This window comes from Cricetulus griseus, chromosome 2, assembly GCF_003668045.3.
Source record: "Cricetulus griseus strain 17A/GY chromosome 2, alternate assembly CriGri-PICRH-1.0, whole genome shotgun sequence".
NCBI lineage: Eukaryota > Metazoa > Chordata > Mammalia > Rodentia > Cricetidae > Cricetulus > Cricetulus griseus.
Window position 1 is genome coordinate 457217873 of NC_048595.1, and position 22500 is coordinate 457240372.

Sequence of the window (22500 nt, forward strand, 5' to 3'; positions counted from 1 at the left end):
GTCCACAGTAGAAGCACATCAAGACTGTTGACAAGTATTGCCACATTAGTCACATTGCCCTTTGAGGCTTGTGCCAACTGACACTCACCAAAAGACCGCATGGAATTGAAAGGGGAGGATTAAAAGGCTTCCAGCCATTGACGTGAAATTAGACCAAATCACTTTGAAGTCTCTGCTGGCATCTTTGTGATGCCAACTGCAAGTTACATGAGGCACCTATTTGAGGTGTATCCATGAGCTTGACTCCGGACAAAGAAGGCTCAGTGTAGAGCCATTGATGAGGAAAGGTTCCCGACTGTATACAGGAAATGTAGGACAATGTCCTTACTGATTGTGTCTCTTCTGATGGCCAACTTAAGCAGCCTGCTTTTTGAGTTTATCTTCAGTTACATTTTTTCCTATTTTTATTCCACCTAGAATTGCTCCAAGAAAAGTGTTATATTTTCTCTTTTAGAGCCTTCTGCGACTACAGGGGAAACCTGGTCCTGGGAGCAGTACTTAAGAGACTGGAGTGCTGTGGCTGCACCGGTTGAGCTGTTTTCCAAGGTCAGCATTAAATTTTTTCAAGGGGATTTAATTAGGAAATTTAATTGAAATGAAAACATTTGCCTTACCAATTAGTGAATTTATGGGTAGGGCTAGGAAATGACCCATTGGAGCTAATCAGAGGTTTAGTGTTTCAGAGTGTGCACCGAAGATGGGTTTGAAGTCTGGCACTGACACCTACCATCTCTGTAACCACCGGGCAAATCATTCGACCATTCTGTGCCTCAGTTTCCTCATCTGTGTAGTAGTAAATGTATGTACTGGTCTCCTTGGATTTTTGGAGGACTAGATAAGTTGAGCACATGAGGTACATAGAACTCATTCTGCCCATAATTATCACCTCCTTGCTTTTTATTAGCTGATAGCATTTTTATATGCCTACTTAAGGGGTATGGTACACAGGTCTATTTTTGCTTGTTGGGTGACAGTGATGGATTAAGTGGGTTGTTAAAAAAGATAGAGGGATTCCCCAGATCCCATCATCCCAACAAGAAGGTGTGCTGAGCATCTGGGATAGACTTGTTTAGCTGAGTGCTTGGGCACCAGAGCCTGTGGTTGTATACAGGTAATCTTTTGTACTCAACATTTATGTCATTCTATTGTATTTTAACCGGCCATGCAAGATGAACCTTGTGGTTGCTACACATCTCATGACATCTGCTGTGGTGTCTTCAGCTTCCATTTCTGGTGAAAGGTCTGGTATTTGTAATTGTGAACGTAGCGACAGATAGGGGGGAAATGACAGTAAAGAGGGGAGAGAAGGAGAGAGAACAAGTCCTGGCACCTCACAGTGAACAAATACTAAACACTTTAGTGGCTTCTGCAAAAACATCATGGGAAGGTTGAACCACGGGTACTGAAAGCATCTAGACCAGAGGCTTTAGCCAAGTCTGCGTATTGGATAGAAAACACAGAAGTGCTAGGCTTCTGGAGACCTGTGGAACCAGAATCCAGGGGAGAGGGGCCGGGAAACATGTAATCAGGAAGCTTCAGTTCTGTGTGGTGCAGCTATGAGGCCTGCTGCCTCTGAGGGGAGAGGACGTGTGTGTAGGTCCCACTTAGTGCTCAGGTCCCCACCACCCTCCTTTGCTGTTTATCCCATCAAAACCATGTCAGGCCACAGCACAAATGCTAGATAGGTACATCTCTCTTTTGCTTGCATCTCAAGGTACTTCCCGCGTCAAGCATGCAGGTATGACCTCACAATGTTGATTGACTTCTGAGAAAACCTTTCTTACTTTGGAGTGGCATAAAGTCTTAGAGAAGATGGCTTGGAACAAAACATTCCAGTGCATCTCACAGGCCTTTCTCTCTCTGCCTGTGCCCATTTCACACCCTGACTATAGGATCACTGCAGGTCCACAGATTGAGTGGCCCAACAGAGGGTAAAGTATCTGAGGGCAGAAGGAGCCTGGTCTGCATCCAGGGCATGATGTTTACCTAAGGACACAGCTGGTTACGCCACACCTACATTTGATGGCATTACTCCCCATAGTCTTCAGGTAACCAAGAGCTGCAAAGATGAAGGGAGAATGATTGAAATAGAACTTCCGTGTAGCCAAGTTGCCTGTGGAGAGAATTGCACCTTACAAGTCAGACTTGTGCTACACTCAGATCGGATCGGGGTCCTTGAGCCAGGACTAAGACATTAGGTATCTGTGCGTTGGTGTACAGTGAAAGCATTTGCAAAGCAAGGTAAGTTTAGGCTGGAGGCAGCAAAGTGTCATTCTCTGTCCCCCAGTTGTGTTCCTCCAGCCCAACAAAGGATGCATTAATGTTACTAGTTTATTCTTGAAGATTCTTTAAGATCCATCAGCCATTGCAGAAATGCTCGCAGAGTGAAGCTATCTCCTCTGGATTTCCCCTCTTGGTTTGGGGTTAATGATAAAGACACCCAGGGGGGAAATAAGAAACTTTTCCATTGACAGTCAGGGAATCAGTGTTGGGAACTGAATTCTTAGGCTGACATGAAGCTTGTGTCCCTCAGTTTGTAGAGAGATGTGCTGGAAACACTTGGTGAGGGAAGGACAGTCAAAGTTCCCTGTTGGGGAGATGAGTGACAGGTGAGTGAGACTGGGCAGTCAGCACAGGGCGCCCTTCATGGTCCTGTGGCTAACGAGACGACTTCAAAACGTGATTGAACTTTAACGTTTGTCAACTCTGAAGATGACAGCAAAACATTACTGCATAGCACACAGACCCATTGCACATGCTGGCTCCTTTCTTCTAATCAGAAGGGAAGCCACTCATATTTTAAGTCTCTGAGTGTGCCAAAGGACATGTAGAGATCACGGGACACCAAAGAGTTAAAGGCATTTCTCAGAATCTTGTTGTTTAGTTGGAAAAGAAGACATTCTCTAAAATATGTTATTATGCATTTATATTTATATTTTTATGAACTTGTTTATGTGTGTGTAAAACAGTAATAAAGAAAAAGAGGCCATGGTTATGTGTGTGTGTGTGTGTGTGTGTGTGAGAGAGAGAGAGAGAGAGAGAGAGAGAGAGAGAGAGAGAGAGAGAGAGACAGAGAGACAGACAGAGACAGAGACAGAGACAGAGAGACAGAGAGAGGGGGGAGGGAGGGAGGGAAGGAGGGAAGGAGGGAGAGATGGGAGGGATTGGAGATGGTAGAGGAATGGGGGAATGATATTTCGATCATTCTCCAAAATCATCCAAAGAGTTAGATGAGAGGGAAAAAGAAAAAAACAAAGCAAAACACAATGTCGAGACAGAACATTATGTCATGGGCCGCACAGTTGATGATTTTAGGAGACATTCTTGGTTAGAGTTAGGGGCTTGTGTAACCCTGCCTGAGGGAAAGAATGGAGCAACTGTGTTTTGCCTTCATCTCTTTGTGACTGAAGATGCCTGTGCTCACGATCCGGTGCGACTCTAGCTTGACACTTGCATTTTAAGATGAGTAAGCATGCTTGTAATTGAAAATTTCAGTGCCACCAGAAAGACAGAAGGTTGTGTCAGCTTCCAAGAGGGAGCTGAACTTAATTCTGTATTGACACCCTTGATTGTTAGTGTTCCTTGCAGTGTGTAAATATTATAATAATGTTGTTCACGGCAGCCACTGTGAGCGAAGTTCTTCAGCCTCTTAGTATAAAAATAGAACAAAGTGGTTTTCATTTCTTGGCTGGATGACTGTTCTAAGACACTAAAGTAGTGGTTACACTGCTGATATTTCTAACCTAATATTCAAGTTTTAGGAGAGATACCACAGCTACATGCAAACTTACACATATGCACACACACATATACACACATACACGCACACACACACACTTCAGCCTTGAAAAAACAGCTATATATTCAACCAAGAAAACGTGTGTACATTACTTTAAGGAAAGTGTGCCTACTTTATTTATACTCACATTTCTGCAAATTTACCTGCCCATTTTAAATCTCTTTTAGTATGAGACCAAGTCAGTTGTTTCATATTTTATGAGTTATTTCACCATCTGGGGTAACACATAAACAAGAATATAAATATATATAAATGTGTTGACAGCAGATTTCAAGACAGTTTCTCTCTATTACCGGTGCAACGTCCATCTTGATTGCATCTGAAAGTTGAAATATTGTTTTTTTTTCCTTTTGTTGAAGTTGATACTGGAAGTATTTCTACCTATCCCTCCCACCACCACCCTTGCCAGCATTTGCACCTGCCTCAGACATTCTTTTTACCTCGTCCCTCATAGTCCTCATTGCCTCAGTCCCCATGTCTGCATCTGTATGTAACTGAAGCCCCTACAGTCAGACACAGCTTCCTGGGTTGTGTCAGGCTGTTCTCGGTCTCTCACCAAGTTTGTGTTATTTCACCAGAAAGTCTGTGCCCTGCTCCCAAAGCCTCCCTCTTTGAGGAACCTGCCCCAGACAGGCTGCTCACTCTGGCTTTGCCACAGATAGTGTCTGAGAACCAGCCATGCCCAGCTCACTCGGGTGGCGGTGATGACTTGTGGATAGCGTTCTCACTATTCGGTGGAAGTAGCCGTGAGACAAGATATCAGTACCTGCTGTCTGTCTTTCCCCGCCCGGCAGCATAAACCTTATACTGCTCATTTATGGAAGTTCATCTGGTCCTGAACGGCAGGTCTCACTATACTCCACATTCCTGTCATTTGCTTAAGGGCCAGCTCTGAGTTTCTTTCCTACGTGGCATTCCTGTCTTACCAGCCCATATTGGGCTGCTAGGAAAACAGGCAAAAAAAAAAAAAAAAAAAAAAAAAAAAAAAGAATTAGGCACCATCAAGGAAGGTACACTTCTGTGTTTAAGAAACAGTTTGGTGTCTCAAAACAAAGTAAAACTTTTTATTAGAAAAGTTAAAAAATCTTTATGACCTCCTTCCATATTTTTATAGTTTGTCAGTGGAGGCTTATCTAGATTCCATGTAGCTAAGATGCAATATTAGGGTCCTCACCACTGCTGTGCCAAGTTACCACGCGCTCAGTGGTCTGAAACTGCACAGGCTTGTTATCTGACAGTTCAGAAGGTCAGCAGTCTGAAATGGGTCTGCAAGGTTTCCTTCCTTCAGTAACTCTGGTGGAGATCGTCTCCCTGCCTCTGTAACACGCGGACCACCCATACCCGCTGGCTTGTATGGCTAATCTCTGCTTTCTGTGTGGCGTTTCTTCTGGTGCCCCTGCCTCCCTCTGATAAGGAGCCTTTCATGATACTGGCTTACCCCAATAAGCCAGGGTAATCTTCCCATCTCACGATGCTGCAGGTAATCGCATCTGCCCAATCCAGTCAGCCATGCATGATGACATATTTAGCTTCTCAACAGTACTTGCTCACAACTTTGGGGCATCACCCTGCCTGCTGCAGGTGCCATTCTCATCAGTGCTGTTCCTAAGCTGCCCCTGCCCTAGCCTGAGTGATTTGATTGCTTATGAGATGGTCCTGACCTTTGTAACCCAGCAAATGATAACAACTTCCTCAGTAGCTCATGGCTCTCTCCTATCTATGGCCAGACTGCATAGCTGCTTCTCCCTGGTACCCCTCACCAGGCCATCGTCTACCTCATTCTGGAGTGTGAGTGGACTTGGTGTTCTCTAGTTTTCCGGCTCTCCCTCCTGCCCCTTTCCGTTACATCCCAAGGAGGAGTCTTCTGCGGTTGATGTCACGTTGTTCCCACTGTTTCTGTGCTTCCTTCTTAAGAGAAGCATGTGGGTCTGTTGCTCTGTTTTGCCCATTCCTGTGTCTCTGTGCCCTGCTAGTGTCTCTGCACTTCTCTCTCTTCTCACTCAGACACCTTCCCAACCTGCAATGCTCTTCCCAACTTCCTGACCCTTAAATGCTTCCACGGGATGGCTAACCCTGTTCTAATTCCCACATATCCCCCGTGCTCTTGTTTTGTTACAGCAGTTGACTCCTTCTGCAGAGGTGGGCCAGGGTCTCATTGCCTGATAAGCCCATGCAGTTTGCTTTCATGGGTTCACAAAACACTAGTTTTTCTTTGAGACTAACAGTTTCTCCCCTTTCTCCCTCTGGCTTCACATTAGTCCTGGCCAGTCTCACTGTCCCAGGTTTCTCAAGTTAGCCGTTCTCTTGCTGGGATCCTCAGTTCCCTTGTCAGTCTGTTATTATCTCCCATACGTGCTGCACAGACCTTCCCTGGAGGCTCATGGCCACCCTGGGTGTCACACATTGGTGGATGAATGCCACACTTCCTTGCACATTGGTGGCATGGCAAGCCATGGACTCAGGTGTGTAGACACTGTTTGACCTTCCCTTTGCTTCTGAAATCTTAACCTGGGCATCTCTTGTTTCTCAGGAAGTAGCTCTTAGTCTCTAGGATCTTGATCTTCCATGGTTCCCATAAAAAGCCATTGATTCACTTATGGACAGGTTGTAGCCTCCAGCCTCCTGTCACATACCTACTGCACCATGCATCGTTCCCTTAGCACTTATACCACTCCCTTAGCAGTTATGTGAACTGGTGAGAACTGCTGTGTTACATCGACTGGTGAGAACTGCCTGTTACATGAACTGGTGAGAACTGTCTGTTACATGAACTGGTGAGAACTGCTGTGTTATTTGAACTGTGAGAACTGCCTATGTTACAAGACGGTTTGAAGAAATTTTCATCCTAGCCCATCTTTCTGTTTGGCCCCCAGCATTTGTTCCTTTTCTTGCTTTTTTCTTCTCTATGTATTTTCTTGATCCTACTTTGAAGATGAATTTGTTGGTGTTTAGCAGTTTTTCTTGAAGAGAAGAATCGATAAATGTTGTATGCATTGCATTCCGGTGTTTCACTGATATTGAAATCAAATGGAACACGTGCTGCTCCATGATGTGAAGTCTTCAACCTGATTAATTGCAAAGGTTGTGAACATTCCTCACTAGTGTCCATTTCTCATAGTTCACAGCCTTTAGCTTTGGTGCCAAATTGCAGAGATGCCTTGAGCTCATGGCTTGGTTACTTTTCAATACCTAGAGTTCCCTTCTCTGAAATTATAAGAGTTGAAGTATCAAGACCACTGTGAAATAGCTGATGTGAAGTTAGAGCCAGACAGCCAAACAGGGCTGCACTTTTGTTCTTAGAAGGAACTCAAAGCTCTTGCGACAGTGGCTTATCTGTACTGCCAGCTGGAGGGCGAGTGTCAAACCCAGTGCACTTCAGAACAAAGGAAAATTAAGGAAAGAATAGAGTGGCATCCAGAATCAAGGGCAAACAGACTCTCCCTCTGTAGTTGATGGAAATGTATATTGGCGGTATTCTTGTTGTGTGTACACACACACACACACACACACACACACACACACACACACAGAGAGAAAGAGAGAGAGAGAGAGAGAGAGAGAGAGAGAGAGAGAGAGAGAGAGAGAGAGAGAGAGAAAGAGAGAGAGAGTGTGTGTTAAATCACCTTGGGGGATGATGTGGTTTTATTGTTTTAGACACCAAGCCAGCAGGTGCTTGCAATCCATCTGAGGATCAGTGAAATATCCATCACAAATGGCTGTAGATCTTGCTAGGTGCTCCTGTGCTTCATTTTCTTTGGTGGGCTCAGGTTGCCTGGACCCAGCTGTATGTTACATGTTCAGTAATGCTCGCTCATTTGTTTCTGAGACTATAGCTCACTCCGTAGTTAGGACACATGTTTAGATGTTGATTGTATACCCAAATTTCTGTGGAATTGAGGACTGATGGGGGATGTCCTTCTGTATCTATGATTCTGTTATTGGTTGATGAATAAAAGACTGTTTGGCCAATAGAGGCAGGGAGATACGTGGGGCTAGGAGACTAGGAGAGTTCTGGGAAAAGAGGCAGAGAGACTGCAAAGAGACCCCATGTAGCTGAGGAGGGAGTAGCAGGTCTGGACCCTTCTCCAGTAAGATAAGACCGTGTGGAAATATTTAGATTAATAGAAATGGGTTAATAATTAAGGGAGAGCTAGACAATAAGAAGCCCTAGCCATCGACCAGCATTTTATAATTAATATAGCATCTGTGTGCTTATTTGGGGCAAATCAGCAGTGGGACTGAGGATTCAGCACCTAAGATTTCAGCAGAATTAATCCACCAAAATCCAGTCAGAATTGCGTTGGTTTATTAAATTATACTTTGGTTGGTTCCTGATTTTCATGTTTTCTAATAGGGAATATATCTTGGTATAATCTTGACAGCAGCTTGTGATTCTGAGTTCAGAATTAATCTTTGAAAAGTGTTCAAAATAACAGAGAAGTGAAAGCTTGAGGATATGTGGTCGTCCATCTTAATGGATGCTCGGAAGCCAGTTGTGTTTTTGTTATGTAAGTCATCACGCTTCACTATTTGTCTAAGCTGTAGATGGCAAAGAGAGATGTCACTCTGAGAGAGCAGAATTCAAAGCCTATACAACTGCTTTGCCTGTGTGGCTACAATGACCAGCTACTATGAAGCCCTGGCTCCTTTTGTCTGCCAAATACATTTTGTAGTCCGTGGATAGAGTAATGACAGACACTCCTGAAGGGTCTGCACCCACGTGACTCTTAATCTGTTCTGCATGTGTGTCTGTGATGTTACAGACCCTTTAGATGTCTGATGAATGCTGTTGGTAATACTTTCAGTGAAACATTTATAGCCATCTGAACATAAACATGTAATTGAACTTGGTGGATTCCTAGGGTCCCTGAAGACGTCAAGAATGTTGTCACCATGTCACCATCAGAAACAGCTGTACAAGGTGTAGTTTGAACAAGAGTAGAAAAAGTCATTTTGCATGTGAGAATGTCTTATGTATTTGTGTGTGTGCTTTGTAAGTTCTCATTTTCTTTGTGATAAAAAATAGGGAAAAAAACCAGAAGGATTTTAATGGGAGCATCTGCCTGTACCTGAAGGGCTAAATAGAAATCCAGACTTTACCCAAAGCAAAATATACATAGGCTTTTCAGGTTTTAATTAATGTATAATAATGTCAGAAAAATGAGATTTTTAAAAAATAATTTTGAGTCCTGGGTGAGGAAGCTGGACTTTGTACTCTGGATCAAGAGTCGCTATTGGCTGTAGCAAAAAGCATCCAGCTTCCCAGAGAAAAGGTTGGAAGGCATGACTAGTACATCCCAGTCTTCTGGGACCTTGCAGCAGCAGGACCTTTTCAACAACTATTTCTTCTGAAGTGCTCTGAGGAGCACAGAAGCCATCGGGATGTACAGGAGGTTAGAGCTGAAAAGCAGTACGCAGGTGTTTGTGAGTTGTCCACCGTCTTTGAGAGCTTCAGTAGATATAATGCACATTGCAGATGTACAAATTATCATAATATGGAAAATCTGTGCATCTCTTCCAGGCCTGAAGCCTCAGTGTCTGTGGACACCTTACTGTTGGCCGTTTCCTCGGCCAGCCACCAGTGGCCAAGCACTGCCCTCTCACCTCCCAAACACAAAGTGAATCTGGCTCCTTCCCGTGTTCCCACTCTGCTCTGTGCTAATCCAGGCCCTCAGGCCTCTTGCCCACACCCTTGTAACTTTCTGAAATTCTAACATAATAATGAAGTGGACTGGGCAAGGGTTACATTGGGATCCAAAGGGTAGTGCTGACGGGCCGTGTAAATGCAGCCATTGGAGAACCCCGAGCTGTATTCTATCTGTGTGCGGCTCCATCCTGGTGACCTTCCATAAAGCAAAGACACACAGCATACTTGTTTGCTCTGTGCATTGTATTTGCTTTGTATCTTTCCGAGCCATTAGGTCAGCTCTGCAGACCCAGGTCTGAGCCTTTTAGACAGCTGCACTGTGCTCCACTGTGCTGTGTTCAGTTTCTCCTTATCAAACATTTGCGTAGTTGTGGTAGGGGAAATCTAGCCTAACTGCCCTTGCCAGATGTTTAGCTCAGTGGCCTCAGAACACTGCTCTTTGTTGTACAGTCTACACTTCAGCATTAGGATACCCACACATAGAAGTTCTCTTTAAAATTCTTCATGCACCCTTTCAAACGCTGGCATCTGGGATCATTTGATAGCTGTATAGAAAATATTCAGGTGCTAATTTTCTACATTCAAATAGCTAATTACAGTTTTAACTGTAGAAAAACCATTTAAATGACGTCTTTAATCAGTAGCAGTGATGATGGTCAAGACAGCTTACAGCCCATAGCGATGAGCTAGCACAGTGACTGTTTGCCAGCCTCCTAAGGGAAGGTACACTTGAATCCTGGCCTTGGGCACCTCATTCATAAGTTGTGTGCAGTGGCTCTGCAGGGCCTTGATGTAATTTAGTGTGTAATTCTCATTATGTGCTTAGGGCCATGGAGTTAAGTGCTGTGTGCGTGTTTGTGCACTGAAGCTGTTGTAATTTAAGAAAATCAGTGCACGAGAGAAAGATGCCATGAGACAGGGTTCAAGCAGAGGGTTTTTGATTAGGAAAAGGGATCATAAAAAGGGGAAAGGAGACTGGTCTCTGGGGATGAGAGCAGAAGGAGAGAGGAAAGGGGGGAGATAGAGGGAAACAGAGAGAGAGAGAGAGAGAGAGAGAGAGAGAGAGAGAGAGAGAGAGAGAGAGAGAGAGAGAGAGAGAAGGATGGGAAGTGGACAGGGCCCCTTTAAAAGGGAACATAGTGAACAGGCACAGGTGGTACCCTTAGTGGCTGCAGCTGAGGTCATATCCTGTCAGAACCCCAAGGGCAGGCCAGTACAGAAGCCTGAAACTAGCAGGAGCAGCCTTGCAGAATTGTATCAAGTTTACCGTAACCATGTGAATAGTCTCATTCTCCTATTCCTGTTAATGAGAAAATTATTATCCTACCATCATGGGTAACAGCAATAATTAACATCAGATGTTCAGGTGCTATTGTGTCTTTGTAGTAGACAGAAGCATGAGTTTTTTCTTCTTCCATCAAGTATTAAGCTGACCAAAGTTTCACTTGAAAAACCTAGGAGTATGATTTTCTCTACTTTAGAGACTTCTATAAGTGCATTCTGACCTTCTATTTGGTTGGTTTTTTGTTTTCCTTGGTGGGGGGAGCTATTTCTTTATGTTTTTTTTCAGATTTCATAATTACATAATTTGGCTTATCCCCATTGAGTCAAAAAAAATCAAGTATTGACAGGTTAAATTCTTTGTAGTCAAGCTGATTGAGTAAGTCTGCCCATTTGACTCCTCAGAATCCTACCTTTGGCACTTGAAATGGTAATGTTTCCACTCTCGTGAAGGTGTATAAGACACTGCTGGCATAGACACACTCTTGCAGGCTGCCGAACCCTTTGCAAGGGTCAGGAATTGTGGATCTTATTTAAGTTCTGTTTTGTCACTACTGTAACCTCCACAGCTCTTGGATTCAGATTTGGACATTTGAGGACCAATGTTTTACAATTCTTCTTACGAATGTGTATCTTAATCAAGGTGGTGGCCAAGCCTTTAATCCAGTACTCAGCAGGCAGAGGCAGGTGGGATCTCTGTGAGTTCAAGGCCAGCCTGGCATACAGAGTGAGTTCCAGTACATTGAGGGCTACACAGAGAAACCCTGTCTCAAAAAACCAAGGCTGGGGAGGGGGCTGTGTACCTTAGCTGGGATTGATTACATGCCTGATTTTATTCATACAGAAATGAATTATGATCGGAACATAACATTGAGAAGCTATTTTATTCAAGTCGAACTAGTATTCCCAGTTAAGACTCACCTTGAATAGCTCCCATCAAGAGTGAGACTCATGCATCTCCTTGCCACAGATCTGTAATAGTTCCATAATTTCCTGGTTTTGATGGTAGCCAAATTCCTCGTTTGTACAAAATATACACAAGTGTTTTAAAGTGGCAGTCAGTGTGTCAGTCAACTTACCAAAATCCCAGGGAAGAAGAAATTCTTTGTAGTGCACTTGAAAAATTGTATGCAAGTTTGAAATTGTTTGCTAAAACATTTATTAACTTCCCTTGTATCAATAAAAATGTATTTGTGTATTAAAAAGTAGGAATATACGGATGGCAGCTCCTGCCTGCAAATGAACTAAGTGCCCGACTTTGGCTATTCTCATGGCATCCTGCACTGGGCACACAGGCTGTCCCCTGAAACACATCCCAGCCGAGGCTTTGCTGATGGCGGAGGCCAGCCACCTTCCCCACTCAGTGTGACTCACATATAATCACTGTTAGTGTTCAGGCATCTGTACTGCCTGCCCATGGGGTCCTGATAGGACACGCCCTCAGCTGCAGCCACTATGAGCACCACCCGTGCACGTTCACTATGGTCCCTTTAAAAAGGGAACCCCCATCTCTTTGTCTGTTCCCCACCTCTCTGTTTCTTTGCCTGTCTCTCTGTCATTTTCCTCCCCTAATCCCCACTTCTCTTTTCTCTTCTACTTCTCCTCTTCCCAGAGATTGGTCTCTGCCTCCCCCTCCACCTTTCCCCCTTCCCTTTCCCCTAATTCAAAAACAAAAAAAAAAAGAAAAAAAAACAGCCCTCCATATGAACTCTGTTGCATGGCATCTTTCTCTCAAGCACTGCTTTTTAAATTACAACAGTCACAATAAAGCAGCCTTCCTGTATGTGAAAAGTTGCATAGCCTTTCACTCCAGAGCTGTGCGTGTGCACACTGGAGACCTGACCTGTCCATAAAACTGTGGTGGCACGCATACATCACACCGATGGCTCTCACACATAGCACTGCACAAAGGAGCTTTGGTAACAGCGTGTCTGCCTTTTCTCCAGCCACAGCATCCCCCACTAATGCCATGACTCATTTTTGAAAGCTTTTAAAATAATAGCATATAATTTGTACCTGACTTTGCTGTGGGTATGGAACCTTGAATAATACTACTTCTCAGTCATTAGTGATAAAATGAATCAATTTCATAGTAGAAAATACTATTTTTTGAGTGTTCTGGGAAAAGAAAATGAGAAACCAAAACAACTCTTGTGATCCAGGAGCACAGGGCATTTCTCCGAAGCTGTCCTTGTCTGTAAGGCAGGCGCCATAGCTGAGGGCCAAATTTTTACAGTGCTTGTTGTGTGCCAAACTGTCCTCTTACCTGGAACAAATAGTTGGCAGCCTTCCAGAGCTTGACTCCTTGGTTATGATCTACTTCTGGGCTGGCTTCTAACCTTGAGAAAGTCCCCTCCTCACGTCTCTAGGGTGGAGTTTATCCGTAGAAGTTCTCCTCAGGTGTGCAAACTGTAGGACTTTGGGGGACGTAGGGTATTTCGTGCAGTGAGATTTTGTTTGCCTCAGGATTGTGATTCTGGATCTCTTACCATCATGGAATGTACTTTTGTTAACACACTGTCAGTTATGTTCAAGAAATACGGGACATTCAGAGAAAGTTAAAACTATCATAGCACAAATAAACCATTAAACAAGAAAGAGACAGCTTGAAGACGTGGCATTTTTCGCTCTTGCCTTTCTGATGGTTAAAATAGGAAGTTTGATTAGAATTCTGCAAGGACTATTTCATCTTTAAGCCATGTTGCTTGCAGCATTAGAGACATCTTCCCAGTGTTGGCTAGAGAAACAGTTTTGAAATGCTGAAGGTCTAGATCATCTCCCTGCTACCTGTGGCTGCTGCCCAACACCTGTGTCTGATAGCCACATGTGATGTATGATCAAACACCATTGCTAACTCAGCATTACATGACCCATGATCAATCTTGCATCGTTCACCCTTTTGTGGAGCCCTGAAAATGTGTGCATTTCTACAGTGTCATATTCTTAAAATATTTATTTTAGTTTATGTATGAGTGTTTGCCTGTGTGTGTGTGTGTGAGTGTGTGTTTGCCTGTGTGTGTGTGTGTGTGTGTGTGTGTTTGCCTGTGTGTGTGTGTGTGTGTGTGTGTGTGTGTTTGCCTGTGTGTGTGTGTGTGTGTGTGTGTGTGTGTGTGTGTGTGTGTATACACCCCTATACGCCTAGTGGCTGCAGAGGTCAGAGGAGGACATTGGATCCCCTGGAACCAGAGTTACAGAGAGTTATGAGCCAAATATAGGTTCTGAGAATCTAATCTGTGTCCTTGCAAGAATAAGAGTATTTTTATTGCTGAGCCATCTTTTCAGTAGCTCCATTTTGAATTATTAATACTCATCTCCCTGCCATCTATCCTTTTCCTTTGGATTTTTGTCAGCATTTGTGGTGTGTGTGGTGTGTGTGAGTGTGAGTATGTGTGGGGGTGTGTAGGGTGTGTGGTATGTGTGTGTGTGGTGTGTATGTGTGTGTGTGTGTGTAGTGTGTGTATGTGGTGAGTGTGAGTGTGTGTGGTGTGTGTGGTGTGTGTGTGTATGTGTGTGTGTGTGTGGTGTGTGTGTAGTGTGTGTGTGTGTGGTGTGTATGTGTGTGTATGTGTGTGTAGTGTGTGTGTGGTGAGTGCGTGTGGTGTGTGTGGTGTGTGTGTGTGGTGTGTGTGTGTGTGTGTGTGTGTGTGTGTGTGTGTGTGTGTGGTGTGTGTGTGTGTGTGTGTATGTGTGTGTATGGTGTGTGTGTGTGTATGGTGTGTGTGTATGTGTGTGTATGTGTATGTGGTGTGTGTGTGTGTGTGGTGTGTGTGTGTGTGTGTGTGTGTGTGTGTGTGTGTGTGTGTGTGTGTGTGTGCAGCAGCTTTGAAGTGAGCTGTAAAATTTCAAAGCAGTGAGCAGGAGGCAGACACACCGAGTATGTTCACCACAGTCTGCTGTAAACGGTATAGTCGAAAAGATGCCTGGGAGAATCAGAGAACACATGACATTTGTTTTTGTAGCAATATGATGAGCCTGACAAACCATTCATCTTGTCATCAGTTTTGGGTATCACTATCCTTGAAGTTTTTCTTGGAATCTTCTGGAATCATCTGTGACTGTAAGGTTTTAGAGATATCCTACTAGCCAATTCATGAGGGGGTTTCAAATGATTTCAGGCTCATATGAAAAGCAAGGCATCTAAATATAGCTTTAAAGGGTGGTGGTCACACACAGTGAAGTACAATGCAACTGTTAACAGGAAGGTAAGCTGACTGACACAGCAAGGGTCCTGAGAACCATGTGATGAGCAGGAAGCCATGTTCACAAACCATGGGAGCCTGCTGACTTTTGTGTAAGGGAGAAGAAAGGAAACAGAAACAAATCTTGGGAAGACTGTGCAAAACACAGTGAGGCTGGCTGCTTTCAGTGTGATAGCTGCAGTGCTCAGGATTCTGGGAGAGGAAGACACTACCGTTTTATAGGTTTTTGTTGTTGTTTTACCCTTTGGAAGAACTATTCAACCACTGAGAATGGGAAACAAAGAAACTGCACGTCATTGAAAAGAAACACAGTAGCAGCAGAGGAGAAGCGGGTGGGAATGTCAGTCATCCATGCATGACAGGGCAAGGAGACTGTCGACTAAGGGTGCATTTTGCTGTTCTTTGGTGATAGTGTAAACAGAATAGTTCTGCAACCCTAGAGGTACCCTGGAGGGTCTAGTTATGGAGGGAAGGGGTGACATCAGAGGGAAAAGGTCACAGGACTAGAGGAAAATGAACAAGCCTTTGGGGTTGGTTAGAACTGCACACATTTGTTTGGGCCTGGGATGTATAAAGTGTGTCCACCTGTGTGCTGGTGTTTATGTTAGTATGTGCATATGCACACACAGTCTATGTGTAATGAAGTAGTGAAGAGCCTGGGTGACCCCAGGGTGAGCAATCAACAGCAGCAGTTTCTACCGAGGACAGAGGGTCATGGTGCATCTCTGGGTGTGGTATCTTGAGGACAGTACTCCTGTAGTGTCCTGGCATCAGACAAGTTTAAAATGATGAATATTCTAATTGAAAAGTCAGAGGAGAGGACTGTGTCCTTAAAAACATCACCAAGATACAAGTCAGCGACATGTTAAGGCAAACTGTTCCAGATCAGCCGAGACTAGGGAGACTTGTCAGCTTAAATAAAGTGACATCTAATTCTAGATAGATCCTTTTGCAGGGGCTGGTAGGTGTTACAGGTTGGGGCTGGGGTGGTGGCTCAGTGGGTAAAGCGCTCGCCTTGCAAGTCTGAGAACCTAAGTTCCACCCACAGAACCCACACAACAAAAGGCAGTGTGGTGGTGTACACCTGTGTGGCAGTGTACACCTGTGTCATGGTGTGCACCTGTGAGGTGGTGTGCACTTACATGGTGGTGTGAACTGTATGAGAAGTAGACACAGACATATTCTGGGACTCACTGGCCAGCCTAGCTTACTTGATGAGTTCTAGGCCAGTGAGTGACCCTGCCTCTCAAAACTGAACTTGTCCTCTTAGTTGCACACACATGCACATACATGTGCATACACACATGGGTTTACATACATGCATACACACACACACACACACACACACACACACACACACACACACACACACCTACACTGACCCGAACACACAAACATCATCACACACCAATAAAAATAAAGTATGCTTTGGAAAAAATGGACACCAGATAGTACAATATGAGTGGAAAACTAACCCAAGTATGGTATAAACTTATAACTGACCTGTGGTGATGTGAGATATTGTTCCATGCATTCTTCAGGAAAATACATAGCTGTGAAGGAAAGAAGTCTGTTGTGTAGGGATAAAGAACCTGAAGATGCTTCTGGAAATGCATGTATGTCCCACATACCTGTTTCTGTCTGTACATGAATGCAGGCCGATGAGGACGAGGGTGGAGGAACCAGTGGGCAGCAGGTGAGAGGCCAGGCTGTCCCGGAGTCTACGGCTGCACAAGGCACCTTTACAATTTCCTTTAACTTCCTGTGGAGCTTGACATTCTTTACAAATGAAAAGAACAAATTCACCTCAAAATATTGGCATTCAGATATTAAATACTGATGAGCAGAAATACAACAACTGCTTCAAATGTGCCCTGGGACTCACAGAACTGGGGTCAAGTCACTGCTTCCTCCATCTGTTCATTCGCAATGAAGACTGAATTTTCTAGCAACACTTCAGCTGTCCAAAGCTGGCCATAAATTAGAAAAATAATGATGAATGGAGTCTGCTGTAAAAAAATTCCATTTACAGAAGTGGTCATCACTGAAGGGTTTTAGAAGTTTTTACATTAGAGTCCAAACTCAATCTACTGTGAGTTGATTTCGTACATGAAGAGACTGTGTGTCTAGTTTCAGTCCTCCACATGTAGGCAACTATGTTTTTGTCCCTACCCCTTCCTTGGTAGCCGTGTTCCCCAGCATTGCTTGTTATGGAAGTTGACATTTGTACACCCAGTGTTTGGGTATAATTCAATTTCTTCCTTCCCTGTTTGTATTCTTTGATTTTATTCCATTGCTGTGTCAATTACTTCCACAGAATTGCACCAAGATGGCGATTTTGGAGGGTCTCAGTCCACCATGTTGGGGAAGGCATGAGGGAGCTCTTGGAACTAGAAGATTATGGGAAAGACTTGTACATCATAGCAGCCTAAGAGGGAGACAGAGAGACATGGGCAGACAGAGAGACAGATAGAGACACACATACAGACAGAGAGACAGAGAGATTGCAGGGCTGGATCCAAGGCCTGTCTGTAGCCATCAGACTTGGGCTTTCTAGTAATCCACCAGGCTCCTATTCTTAAAGAGGCTACCTCTGGGGAACAAGTATTCAAAACAGGAGCCCATGAAGATTTAAACCATAACATTCTGCCCCTTGCTCCCAAAGGCCTTTGGCTGTCTCAAACAAAGAGTTCATTAATTCATCCAACATCAAGTCCCATACTCCGAGGAGGCATACTGCCGATTATTGTGAGTCTCTGTGAAATAAAAAAAGGATAGCTTATATTTGCAGCAGCAGCAGAGAGTAAACATTTCCATTCCACAAGGAAGGGGAGAAGAGGAGATCGATAGGCTCAGACCAAAGCAAGTCTAAAATCCTGCTGGACAGACAGTAAATCTCTTCTGTGTGGGCATCTGGGTGGTGTGGTGGCATTATTCCAGCTCTAGATGGCTGTGGCAGCCCTACCCAGGTGGTCACATGCAGCACGCATGACTTTTCTGTCAAGCTGTCTCGACTTGGCAACACAGTCCGCAATCTCTAACATTGTGAGGTCTCCACTGCAGCTACGGCTTCATGCATCTCCCTTTAAGGGGTTTCCTGAAGGAAACTTCACATTTATTATTCTCCCAAGCACTTGAATGCCTCAGTATAAGCCTTGATAAAACATAATGTTTACGCTTTTGCACATTTGCAAAGTCAGTACCACATGGATACCCAGTTGTGCTGCAAGGGTGAGAAGCTACTGGGCCTCCTTGGACTGTGGCTACACAAACCATGGCTGTGTGAAAACTTAGATGCTTCTGCAGCTGAACCTGCTGAAAACATTCTTATGCGACCCTGATTGAGCAGGACATTCCTGCAAATACATTCCTGCAAATAATTTCTAAAGGAAATCTTTTCAGTTTTTCAGTTTTATAACTTGGAGCCTTAAATAGACACTATCTTTTCAAGTCACCCTTTCTACTGTCCCAGGGCACAGAGCACAGCTTCTCTTTGATGGCAGGAATCTCAAAAGCTACAGTTGCTTCGTCTTAATCTGTGTTGTCTACAATATCCAGCATGTCCATCCTTCTTTTATATTCAAACTTATGTGTATCTCAGACCATGCATATTTGATTTTCTTTCTTAATTCTCATCCTATACTTGCCTGTAACAAACCTGTAATAACCTCATTAGATTCTAAATGCTGTGGCTGGCTTGAAATTGCCTACTCAGAAAAAAAAAAAATTCAAAATTTCTTTTGAATTCAGCCTTACTCATATTTTGGGGACATGGACAAAGTATATCCAGATTCTTTGCAAGAATGTAACGTCAGTGGTCCCTAGTTTAACCCCCAGTAGGGTCTTTGCTCTGATCTGACACCCATGAGCACAGTTTAACTGTTCAGATGCCTGTGAATCTTCTGAAGTCTCACCCAAAGCAGTCAGCATCTCTGCTGATTTCCTTTTACTGGGTGTTTATTTTGGCTCACAGGGATATGGATTATCATGGCGAGGCAGCCAGGGATCAGGAGCCTGAGGCAGCTGGTCACATCGAATCTGCTGTTAGAAAGAAGACAGCAATAATGCCCTGCTCAGCTCACTCAGGGGCAGTTCAGGATCCCACCCAGTGAGCCAGGCTGCCTGCAGTGGTTGGGTCTTTCCCTGTCAGTTGTCATAATACCCCACAGACACACCTAGACATACATCTCTCCAATGATTCTAGATTTATTGAGTTGACAGTTACCTTCAGCCATCTCAATCACTGAAACAGTTTAAAACATTCCAGGATTGCTTCTGTGCACATCTTGAACATGTTCCTCCCACAGACTTGTCCAAAGGCCCAAGAGCCACAAGGTCAAGTATTGTTACACTAGTGACCCCACCCACTCTTGGTATCAACTGTTTTCTTTTCTTCTCCTGCTTACTCTATTAGTAATTTTTGCATCACTGTGAGCAAATGCCTTCCAAAAAAAATCATCTTCTGGCAGGAAAGTATCTCTTTTGGCTCATAGTTTCAGAGGGTCTCAGTCCTTCATGACAGAAAGTATGCTGAAGTTCATGGCAACAGAAGGATGGGTGGAGGCACCCCTACCAGGAGGGAACAGGAAGTGGAAAGCATGAGACTGGTTTGAAGTTTCAGGTAGAACCAGTAGCGGCCAGCTCAGAATCAGCTACTTGCTCTGCCTAGGCCTTGTCCTGTAAAGATTCTATAGCTTCCTAAATAGCACTGTTGGTCATGAAAAAGGCAGTTAAAACATGAGTGTGTGATGGCAACATGTTAGATTCAAGTCATCAGAACTGTCATATTGTTCTGTCTGAGATTTCAAGTACTATATTTAGGAAACACAGAAAGAATGAAAATTCTTGTCTGTTACGGGATTTGCTGATTGGTCCCACAGTCGCCTTGCCCCAAATGAACACTCAGAGACTTACATTGATTATAGCACTGCTGGCTGTTGTCTAGGGCTTCTTATTGGCTAGCTCTGTCTTAATTATTAGCCCATTTCTATCAATCTGTGTGTTGTCACCAGTAACACCCTGGCGTGTTGTTACTCCTTCAGCAGTATGGCAACTCTGTGGCGGGCTCCTGCCTCTCTTTCCCAAAATTCTCCTCATCTCCTAGTCCCACCTATTCTTCCTGATTTATTTTCCGAGCAGTGTTTTATTCATCAACCAATAAGAGAAGCATATATACAGAAGGATGTCCCCTGTCACTTGTCTCTTAATTTAGAGGAAGCATTTTCAATGTCCCCCTTTTGAGTGTGTTGTTGGGTATGGATTTGTTATATACAGCCTTTATTGTGTTGAGGGGTGATCCTTCTGTTACTAGTTCCTTCAGGACTTTTCTTGGATATTGAAATTTTATCAAAACCTTTACTGAATTTATTGAAACAATTGTGAGCTTTTTGTCTTTGTGATTTGGTGCTATTTGTTATTGCTTTGCATGTGTTGAGCCATCTCAGTATTCCCGGGATGAAACTCTCTTGGTTATTGTGTATTCCTGCATTGTTCCATTCATTTTCGATCTTCATCTTACTGTTTTGAGACAGCATTTCACCAGGTAATAGTCCAGGGTAGCCTCTGCTCTCACATCCATTGGGTCTCTGCCTCCCATGTCTTCGGAACATGAATATTCACTACCATGCCAGCCATTGACAGTTCTTTCTCCTTGTGTTCCTCCAGGAAGCTCGTCTGTACTTTTTGTTGCACTTGCATTGAGTACTAGAGGTGACACTGACTTAGTAAGATGAGTTCCCAAGTGTTCCTTGATTTTTGGTTTTATGGACTGGTTAGGGGAGCATTCATGTCAGTTCTCTGTACATTTGATAAAACATGCTACAGTGGTTTTGCATGGCCCTGGATTAAAACAGAACACTGTTATTGATATGTTTAATTTTCATAAAATACATTAATTCAACTATGGTAGGACATATGTATTTAAAAATGTATCCATTTATTTGGATTTGTTCAAACTTGTTAAGCTGTTAATTTTTCAAAAATAGTCCATAATCTGAATTTCAATGACATCTGTTGCAGTCTCTCTTCTTTGGTCCAATTCTGTTGATACACTTGTCTCTTTCTGTTGGGTCTTATTTTTTTTTTTTGGTTTAGGGGTTCTCAGTGTCCTTAATCTCCTCAAAGAATCAGTTCATTGGTCCTAGGAGTCACTCTTATAAAGTCTGTCATCAATTTATGCTCTGACCTTTATCATTTCTTCCCCCCTGCTCTGCTTGTTTGAGGTTTGTCTTCTTCTGGTTTGTTAGTTGTTGTTTCTGGTTCCGAAGCATGCATCACTGTGTTGCTTATTTGCCTCTCTTGCTGCGTCCTGCAGATTCTCGTGTCTCATTTTCTTTTGATCCTAGGACATTGCCGTTTCCTCGATTTCTTCAGTGAGCCACTAATCATTGCAAGGGCATTGCTCAAGCTCATATTTTTGTCAACTCTGTTTCTTCTCTTGCTTTTGAGGTCTAATTTTACTCCATTATGATCTGATGAGCTTTGAGCAATTATTTTGATTATTTTTCTTTGTAATGACTTGGCTTTTTGCCTAAAATATGTTCTATTTTGGGGAAAAGTTCTATGAGCTGCTGAAAAGAATGCATATACTGCAGTTTCAGACAGAACATTATGTGGATGTCTGTTGAGTTCATTTTAACTGTAGTATAATTTAGTGTGAAGTTTTTGTTAATTTCTTGGGACTGGGTGACCATTTGGTGAGAGCAGGATACTGCAAGAATCCATTGTTCTTACATCAGGACCTCTATGTTCATGGTTTCCCTCAGCGTTTGTTTTATGAAATTTGGTGTACAAATATTCTACATATAATATTCTCTATGGATATAATAAATATATAATAATTTATATATAACTTAACATATATAACAAATATATAGGAATATATACTAAAATCTGTACTCTGTCTTCTGTGTGTCTTGTTCCGTTTACCAACATGGAGCGACTTGACTTTCAGGCATTTATTCTGTTTTGTTACTTGAAATCTGCTTTATGAGACAGATATACATAGCTGTACCTGCTTTACCCGGGTTTCATTTATTTGGAATATAATTTTTTAACTTTTAAGTTTTAGACTGTATTTGATAGAGTACCATGTTTGTGTAGAGGTTGGAAATAGAAGGTTATTGAATTATAATTCCATTAGCCAGTCTAACTCTTCTATTTGGGGGATTAGGACCATTTAAATCCAGTACTATAATTAGGAGTGTACTAATTCTTGGCGTAGTTTAAAAAACTGATATTTAACTACCTCCTAATTAATTCTAATTTGCTTGTTTAGTCTTCTCATAGGACTTATGGTTTTCTTTGTTCTTAGTGTTGTATTCCCTTGCTCTGTTGTGTTAAGATTTTCTTTCCGGTACCATCTGCAATATGGGTGTGGTCATGAATTGCATTAGCTTATACTGGCCTTGGCTTCCTGTAGGGGATGCTGTAGTCATGCCTGTGTGGTCAGGGTGAAGTAGAGTGAGGGATGCTTGCATGTTGCATTGCTTTCGATTTCATCTTCGGCTTGCTGTACGGACTGCTGCCCCGCCAGCTGGCTGGGTCGCGCTGTAAGTAAGGCTTTCCCCTAATAA

The 22500-nt window shown here is 43.3% G+C and overlaps 1 protein-coding gene across 3 annotated transcripts in view; it reads left to right on the forward strand.

The window, feature by feature from the left end:
• L3mbtl4 (L3MBTL histone methyl-lysine binding protein 4) overlaps positions 1-22500 on the forward strand; it is a 433665-nt gene that overhangs the window by 235474 nt on the left and 175691 nt on the right. For all 3 annotated transcript variants that reach the window (XM_027397798.2, XM_027397800.2, XM_027397799.2), the window contains one exon: positions 455-546. In XM_027397798.2, the coding sequence (XP_027253599.1) occupies positions 455-546 (92 nt within the window). The remainder of the gene's footprint in view (positions 1-454; positions 547-22500) is intronic.